At 55.0% G+C, this 9,207-nt stretch overlaps 1 protein-coding gene across 3 annotated transcripts in view; it reads right to left on the reverse strand.

Annotated features, from left to right (window-relative positions):
• The window catches only part of OLFM1 (olfactomedin 1), an 81,921-nt gene extending 73,569 nt beyond the window's left edge, over positions 1-8,352 (reverse strand). The window contains exon 1 of one of the 3 annotated variants that reach the window (XM_053282054.1): positions 8,228-8,352. Coding sequence is in view for 2 of the 3 variants with exons in the window: in XM_053282052.1 (XP_053138027.1) it covers positions 3,313-3,378 (66 nt within the window). In the remaining variant the exon portion in view is untranslated. Of the gene's footprint in view, positions 1-3,312; positions 3,883-8,227 lie in introns of those variants that run through there. The other 2 variants (XM_053282052.1, XM_053282055.1) reach the window with 2 other exon arrangements.
• Positions 8,353-9,207: the final 855 nt, after the last annotated feature.

Genomic DNA, 9,207 nt, shown 5'->3' on the forward strand with positions numbered 1-9,207 from the left:
AGCCAGAGAAGTTCTTGGTTCGAATCTCACCTCTGCCATGTGCTGACTAGAAGCCTTTAGGCGAGCTTTGACATCTCCCTCCCTGCAACAGTGGCCTCCTTACAAGCCCGTTGCAAGCATTACTTAGTGTATATGAAATGCATGGAACACCCTAAAGCCGAAATGTTGGACTAGGACCAGGGAGACCCGAGTTCAAATCCCAGGACCCAGTCCTGTTTTTAAGTTTATTCTACTTTGATTTTATTTTCCATTTTCTTTTTTGATTGCTGACTGTAATATAATTAATTCATCCATCCATCCGTCCACCCATTAATTCATTCAGAGCCCCATTGGGCCATGGAAACCACTGGGTGACTCTGGGTCAGTCACTCCTCTCTCCTCTCAACCTACCTCATAGGGTTGTTGTAATCATAAGCCCAAACAATGCTCTAGGCTGCTTGGGGAAGAGTTTTACATATACATGTAAAAACAAATACATAAGAAGTAAATAACATGTCACCATAATCCTGGAAGTCGATATGAGCCAGCGTGGTGTAGCGGTTAGAGTGCTGGACTAGGACCAGGGAGACCCGAGTTCAAATCCCCATCCAGCCATGAGACTTGCAGGCTGACTCTGGGCCAGTCACTGCTCTCTCTCAGCCCAACCTACTTCACAGGGTTGTTGTGAGGAGAAACCCAAGTATGCAGTACACCGCTCTGGGCTCCTTGGAGGAAGAGTGGGATATAAAATGTAATCATAATAATATGGGGGAGATGAGCTTCTCAGTTCATACTGCTGTGGAGTGGTTTTGACTAGGTCATCCCCCCCCCTCCTCCTCTAGGGCTGACCTGGTCTGGAACAGTTTCAAGCCTGACACTTCCGCCTCCCTCCCTCAGTATTGGTCCTGTCCTCTCTCCCACTCACATCACATCTGGGATGTGTGGGTGGGCTGAGTGAGCAGCCGGGGGAAATATCCCCCCCACACACACAAACTAAGGGGGAAAGAACCTCCCCACCACCACGGTCTTCTTCTCCCCCCCCACCTTCCTCCCCCCTTGATGCTGCCAGTTCTGTGTGCAGACAGAGCAAGCAAGGAGGTTTCTCCCCCACCGGCCACCTTGTCCTTGAGGGGAAACCCTGCTGCTGGGGGGAGGGGGTCAGAACAGGGCCCCCCCCAGCCATGGAGGGCGGCATGCATGCCGTTGGAGCGCAACGGGGGCGGGGGGGGCCTTTCCTAGTGTGAGTTCTTCCAGAGAAGAGGCAGGAAGCTGAGCATGGGAAGAAGGGGCCAGGCGGGTGGAGGGAGGTACGGAAAGGAGTCACCATTCAGCATGGAAACGGGGGGGGGGGGGGGCGTCAGGGGCGTAGCTCGGGGAGAGAGGGCCCATACCCACCCCTCTCCCAGGCAGCCCCTCAGAGTGAGGGAGATCATGGAGAAAATAGGGAGGGGTGGAGCTGGGGGGGTGGGTGGGTTCCCTAAGCCCACCCGCTCAATTATAGCTACACCCCTGGAGGGGGCACTGAGCGATGGAGGTCTCCCCCTCCCTCCCCCCCCATTAACAATGGAACCCCCAGTTTCAGAACCAGCCTGGCCCATTTCGCCCTGCCTTTGTCCACTGGCCGCGCATGCTCAGTGCCTGCCTCCCAGCCTGAAGACCCTCGCCTCCTCTCCTTGTTTCCGCTCTTGCCGGCTGCGAGGTTTCCCCAGCCCTCTCCACTTTACCAGCAAACCCGCCCCCCCTCCACAAAAGACCCCCCCCCAATTGGGCGCTTCCCCTGCTTTTTTTTTTTTTTAAACCCAAACCACTTGGAGGGAGTCCGAGGCCTCTCTGCTCGGAAGCAGCCTTCGAGGACCGGCTCCCTCTCCCTTGGCACTCCAGGTCCAAAGGCAAGCGATGCTTTGCGGACGAGAGAGCCGGGAGGACAGGCCCGGAGACAGCGAAGCAGGGGGCTGCGAGTAGCAGGGGCCTCCCCCTAGAGAGCCCGCCCTGCGGGGGGCCCGGGGGGGCAGCAAACCAGCCAGTGGGCCTACTTCCAGGTCATTCTAGCGGGGGTTCCAAGAGCGGGGCCCGGGGTGGTCGCCCTAAGGCCAGCCCGGGCTACTAGTCGAGCCTGGAAGAGGGGATCTCGCTTCCCTTCTGGGTGCCCCCCACATCTGTTTCCAGGCAAGGAGCTACAGGTCAACGCAGAATCGGAACGTGGATCGATCTGAACGCTCCCACCGCCCCCTGCCACACACGCCACCAACACAGAGACACACACACGTATTGTCCCCCCATCACTAAGTGGGGGGGGGGGGAGATGGGGAGAAGAAGACTCCTTTTTAAAAAGCAGCAGCAGCAGCAGCAGCCCGGCTTTCCTGCAAGACTCACTTGCCAGCTCCTTTCTGGAAGGAGCCGCCGCCTGGAGCCTCAGAGCGGGGTCCGCGCGTGCTCCCCTGGAGGGGGACACGTTCAGGTCGCCCTCTGAATCTCCCTCTCGCAGGCAGCGCAGACCCCAGGACGGGGCTTCCCTCCCGCCCCGCCCCCCCCCCTTTCTCCACCCAGGAGGAGAAGGGAAGGAGGCATCACAGAGACTCCAGCAGCCTCACCCAGGGGAGCCAGAAAGAAGCGGCGGCAACTCGGCTCCGCACATCTCCTCCATCGGGCAGGGGTCCTGCTCGCCTGCGAAGGGGCGGGGGTCCCAACCCGCAGATGACCCCTTGCGAACTAGCCCGGGAAGGATCAGGCCAGATATCTGGCTAAGAGGCTTGAACAGAAGCAAGCCTCCTCATCGCTCTTGCCCCCCCCGCACCCCCGCTGCCCCCCCTCCACACACACAAAACCCCACTCCCGGGGCATATTCAGCACCTTGGCGAGCAACCCTCGGGCCGCCTTGGTTGTCCCAGAGGAGGCCGCCTCCTGCCAGCCCTGCCTTCCCAGCCAGAAAGGGGGCACCAGAAGACAGGCGCCCCCTCCCCGCCCTTGAACCTTCCCTCAACTTTTAATTGAAGTTGGGGGGGGGGGCGTGAGGGCGGGGGAGGGGGGAGCAGGCTCCGGGACTCCGGCTACACAGACACAGCCACTGCCCTCCACCCTCAGAGGCGACCCCCGACCCAAGGACCCCCAGCCCTTCTCCGTCTCTCCACCCCCCCCCCCGCACCGGCGGAAGAGACGATCGACGGCATGACCTTTAATCGCATGCTCCGTTTTCAAGGGGGGGGGGAGAGGAAGCAAGGGAAGAAGGGAGGCTGGGAATGCACGAGGCGAGCTGCTGCTTGGGGGGCGGGCGGGGAGGGGGAGGAGGACGAGGCGGTGGGGTGGGGTGGGGTGGGGGGGTGGCGAGGCACCTACTTGGGTGAGCTCCGTGCCCATCAGGAGGAGGCAGAGCAGGCTGAGGAGCTTGCTGGCGGGTCGCATGGCTTGCGCGCAGCGGCTCCAGCCAGGGGCATATAGAGCAGCTTCGGGGGCGGGCGGGCGGGCGAGCGGGCGGCTGCCTTCCTCCGCGCCGGCTCCGGCTCCGGCTCCGTCGCAGCCCTGGCGATGGGGGGCTCCAAGCGAGCGAGCGGCGCTCCTCCGGTGTGCAGGCGGCTTCAGCACTCCGGCGAGGGAGGGCGACGCAGCGGCTGCCCGGCGCCTGCCCTGGGCATAGTCTTCGGCCCGGTCCTGGCCACGATTCCCCCCAGCCCACCCCCCAGGCTCCCTCGCTCGCTCGCTCGCTGCCTGCCTGCCTGCCTGCCTCTCCTCCTCCTCCTCCTCCTCCTGGGACTGGCCCCCGCTCTCGCTCTTGCTCTCGCGCTCGCTCGCTCTTTTAATGGCTCCCCTGATCCAGAGGCATTTGCCAGGCGAAAGGCAGGCGGCAGCTGAGCAGGCAACGAGGCGCTCTGCTAGTGCCAAAAGTTTGCCTTGGCAAGGGAGAGGAGGAGGAGGAGAGGGGGGGGGAGGCCGAGGGAGGGGTTTCCAAAGGGGGGGAGAGGAGAGGAGAGGGGGAGGCGGTTGCAGGCAGGGGCTGGAGCGGCGGGGGGGGGGGAGCAGGCAGGATGTGACATCAGGCAAGGCGGGGTAGATTTGACTAAACAGAGGGAAAGTGAGGCTGGCTGGATGCGGAGGGTGGGGTGCGTGGAGGCGTGGGGGGGGAGGAGGAGGAGGGGCGCCTGCCTGGCTCCTCTCCCTCCTTCTAGGGGCGCCCCTGGCCGAGCCAGCTCCCTGGGAGAGCAGCGGTGCCCCCTCCCCTCATGGCCGCCAGGAAGGATCTCTGGTGCTCAGAGCGAGAGAGAGAGGTGTGTGTCTTGGAGATTCCTTGCTGCTGCTTTTCATCAGCTGTTTTTGCAAAGGTACAGGTTGAGCAGATGGGGAGCAAGCAACCAGGCCAGGCGGGCACAGCACAGCCCCAAAGTGGGGCCAGCCCAGCATCTCTCTGTGCCTGGGCAGGAGGTCTCAGGGAGCCAGAAACTCTTAGCACTGTCTTCCAACCAGCTCCAAAACGCAGAACTCGCCTCCCCGCTTTGCTGCCTGCGCCCCAGCTGCAAATGTGGTTTCTTTCAGCCCTAACCCTAACCCCGCAGTCAAGATGAGACCTCCCACAGATGCAGGCACAGAATGACACTAGTCATTCGGCTAGTGGTGCTTCCTCATCCTCCCCTGTCCTGTTAGAAAAGGAGAGGAGAGGAGAGGAAAGAATGCCTGAAGCTGTTCCCACACATCTCCTCTTTCTGGAAAGATGCATTTTCCTCTGCGGCCTCAGTGTTTTGCTTTTCTGATACTCTAAGACCAACAGATCAGCAGGGAGCACCTATCTAGAACAACGGTGTCCTTCCCTTTTTGGATGCACTTTTTGGATCCAAAGCACCTGAATCAACATCCTCCGGAAAATAGCCAGAGATCACGCTCTTGGCCTCCCCAGAGTGGCCTGTTATTGCATCCCTTGTAGGCCACGAGTCAAATGCTCACTTGCCAGATGGAGCCCGGCTGTCTCCAACAGAAATGGACAACTACTGTGGAAACTCTCCGCTCCACTCCTGCATTTGAGAAGACAACAGCCCATGGAGGTGGGGTCCACTCTGGGGGCTTTCAGCCACTGGGTGCCATCATGGCCCATTTGAGGCCCTACAGATCTCCCCCAGTTTTGTGCCCTAGAGGCAGTCCAGGGGCAGTGATGTGGGAATCTAAAATCTGAAGTTAGATGATGAAGGGGGATGGCAGAGAGAGGGAAGAATACAAGTCCAGCAAGGGCTATCAGCTGTGACCGCTAAATGGAGCCTCCAGGTTCCAAAACTGCGCGCCTCCGAGAACAAATCCCAAAGATAAATGACACGGGGAAACTACCATTCCATTCCATTCCACTCCATTCCTGGCTGCCCACTGGGAAACAGAAACCTGGACTAGGGTTGTACATCTCACACACACACACACACACACACACACACACACACACACGCACTTACCTGAAAGCAAATTTCATGCAGTGCAATGGGGTTTACTTCTGAGTAGAAAGGCATAACATTCTGCTGGGAAGAGACCTTCAGTCTGGTCTGATGCGGTGAGGCAGTCAGTCTGCTGATCTGGCCAGGGGACAAGGACTAGAGCCAGGGGTGACGTTCGGGGCAGGCCCGTGAGGCACAGGCCCCCAAGGAATGGCTCAGAGCCCCGAATCTCACCAGCCACCTCCTCCCTCCTCCCTGACCTCTTCCAGAAAGGAAAGGCAGCCGAGGAGGGTCCTACATAGGGCAGGGAGGAGAGAACTCCTGGCCTCATTCAGCTCTCTGCTGCTACTGCTTTCAGACGTGCTGTATCAGAGACTGAAAAAGAAAACCTATATGTAATTGTGTGTGTGTGTGTGTGTGTGTGTGTGTGTGTGACTGAGTTTAATTCTCAATAGGAGGGCTGTGGGCCCGGGGCCTGGATCTTTTAAATACTTCACAGTGTCCCTAGCAGTGAAGTAGCCCTTCTGCTGATTTTCCCTGGGGACATGCACTAGAATTATGCTTTAACTCACAAATCCAGGGGGCACAGATCTATGCAACCATCTCTCTCTCTCTCTCTCGTATAGTTCACCTGGTATGTGTATCCTAGGCAGTGTACATGGCTTAAAAATACAGCAACCATAACAACCATCAGAACCTTTACAGAGTACAAACAATTCAAACAGTTTAATTAACATTTTAACTAAAAGCCCGAGAAAACAGGTGCATCTTAAGGGTGTTTTTAAAAGCAACCAGAGATGGAGAAGCTCTTGTTTAGACAGGGAGAATATTCCAGAGGCCTGGGGAGGCCACAGAGAAACCGAGAAACCAAGGCCCAGTCCTGAGTCACCACCAAATGAGCTGGTGGCAGCTGTAACCGGACCTCCCCAGTTGATCTTAATCAACTGCTGCGTTCAGAGGCGTAACTAGGGAAAATGGCGCCCGGGGCAAGCACTGAAATTGCGCCCCCCCATCGCGCGCCCCCCGCCACCCCCGGAAATATGTCACAGCCATAGTCAAATGTGGGTTGTGGGCTGCATCCGTGCAAGTATACTGGGACAGGGAAAAGGAAACATGAGGCTACAAGGCTCTTTAGAAATATATATTTTAAAGAAATGTCTTGCACACCAACAGCCTAAGTTTGCAGTCCTCATGGCCAGAAAATAAATGCTTTTAAAGGTTTTGTGTCCCAAAATGGAAAAGACAAGACAGGTATCCAGAGGCCTAACTAGGGAAAATGGCGCCTAGGGCAAGCACTAAAATTGCGCCACTGTCCAAGCAGGAATTATGGGACTTGTAGTCAGCAATATCTGGAAATCCCTGTTAAAAGGAACACTGTACCATCTAGACATGGTTGTCGATCAAAACCTGAAAACATGAGCCATCTCCGTAAAAGACTTAGAACAACAGTCAGGAGTTATGCGAGGATTCCAAGTGTCATTTTCTCTGTCTCCTCTCATTCTTTTAAAAAAACATAACTTTGTCCTAGAGGATCACCTGCCCAAATAGCCACTAGCAAAATAGGGGAAGAAGAAGGTGGTGGGGTGTGTGTGTGTGTGTCTATAAACCAGTGAATGATTCCTGCCAGCCTTTGTCTTATGATGACTGTTGGCTCATGATGGGGTATATGTGCATTCACCACACTAGTGCTTACTTTGACACCAAGAGAGAGGAGGATACATTAGTTTGCCACACTAGACAGAGGAATTTGCAACAGGAGCAGATAGCCAAGTTCTGCCAGGGCCAAAACCAGCCCCTGCCAAACTAAGAAATCATTGTAATTTGCCCCTTCCTGTCACAAGCAGTGTGCTGTTCTTTTATTATTGACTCTAACTCTCAGATATCCCAGTCATGGATGGAAAATTCAGGGTCAATTTACAAGAGACACATTTTCTACATGGAAGTTTCTTCTGTGCAGGTGCTGTGCAGAAACCCATGTACAGTGATCAATACATATTTATCTATTCCGCCAGGGGCATAGCAAGGTTGGAATGGGTCCAGAGACAGGATTTCAAAATGGGCCCCCAGCCCCTCCAAGTCCAGGGCCTCCGCACACCCCAGGCCCCCAAGGATTTAAGTCTGATATTTCAAAATAAGTATGCTACCTGGAAATACATTTCACTGAATACACACACGCACACGTCACAATATATAGTGATATACATTGAGTACTATACATCTGTGCTACTTTTAATGCCTAGAAAACACTAGCAACGCTAATTATTAAAATGGACCCCTTGCTGCAGATTAGCAAAGGAGACTTTCAACCATGCAGGGTGAGCCCATGTTTGTTTTCTCAGAATTCTGAACAAATTCAGTCAAGTTTGATTCCAGGAGATTTTTCACAGGAGGCTTTTAAAGCCCTTTAACACACATCTCCTCTGGAACGGAGGTGCTGCATTCACAGGTGGGCCAGATTGACCCTGAAGTCCCTGCCAGTTATTGGAGAGCAGTTCACACGCAAGAGAAATCAAATCAAATCAAATAAAAGCACCACACCTGCTTCACAGTTCTCCCTCAGACCTTCTGGGTTGCAAAACAACTTGAACATATTTATGAATGAATGAATGAAAATAAATAAAATATACTTGTTCCAGAAGTGTTTGTAATTTTCTGACATGAAACAAGCCACTTATAGGACTTTTTAGATAGTTTTTGTTTTTAAAGCCAGCACATTTTCCAGTCTCTTTTAAATTAAATATTCAGAGACTTCTCAGTCTCGCCCCCCCCCCCCCATATCAAAGCCCTATGGCAAGCAGACCCCTATCTAGGGGGGTAACAACCACAAAAAGGAATTCACAGCCTACCTAGCAATAGCTGATCTGGATGGCCTGGTCTGGGCAGAGGGTCTGCTGAGGGTCTGCTGCCTGCTTCCTCCTTCCTTGCTTGGGGCCTACTCGAGTTCAGGCTTCAGGAAGGCCTACTCGGAGGCCTCTCCGGAAGCCCCGCCCACCTGCCAATCAGCTGAGAGGCGCCGGGGAGAGAAGAAGAGCTCTGCAGTCTGCAGGCCTCGATCCTAGGCCGGAGCTGGAGGCAAGTGGCTGAGGGGCCCCCCTGGGGCTGGGCAGGTGGGCAGGTGGGCAATGGGGTGGGGGTGGCAGGGACTGGCATGGTGCCCCCACCTCAATGGTGCCCGGGGCACGTGCCCCCCCCCCCCCGTTACGCCTATGGCTGGGTTCATAACAAAGGAGGCGCTCTCTGAAGTACCCTGGACCCACACCATTAAGGGCTTGGTAGGGAAGAAGCAGCACGTTGCTCAGAGACAGCAGCCAGGGCAGTTCTTTAAAACTGCCTTTAAAACTGGTCTCTTTGGGTTCTCTCAGCGACAACCTGGCTGTCACATTCTGCACCAATTGTAGTTTCTGAACTGCCTACAAAGGCAGCCCCACATAGGGTTCTTTACAGTAGTCAAGCCTGGAGGTCACCAGCACATGTGCCACGGTTTTAAGGTTGCTCACCTCCAGAAATGGGCATAACTGATGTATCAACCAAATTGAGAGTGGAAGCAGGTATGGTTAGAGTTGAATCCAGAGTCTGGATGGTCACTCTTTTCTTCTGGCTTAGGCTCAGTTTTATCCCTTGATTTTATCCCTGACACCTTTAATTATGTTGGATAATTTTCAATCTACTTAGCAGAAGGGTATAAAGTGCAAATTTCTCTCTTATGGCTTTTCTCCTGATTTTCTACTCTCTCTGGGCCATGAAAAGTCTAAAGATATTATCCAAAAGCGTATATTGGATTCTGAACTGCAGTCTGATTTAAGTTTGCTGCCTAGGTCCTATAGGT

Source organism: Hemicordylus capensis, chromosome 17, assembly GCF_027244095.1.
Source record: "Hemicordylus capensis ecotype Gifberg chromosome 17, rHemCap1.1.pri, whole genome shotgun sequence".
Taxonomy (NCBI): domain Eukaryota; kingdom Metazoa; phylum Chordata; class Lepidosauria; order Squamata; family Cordylidae; genus Hemicordylus; species Hemicordylus capensis.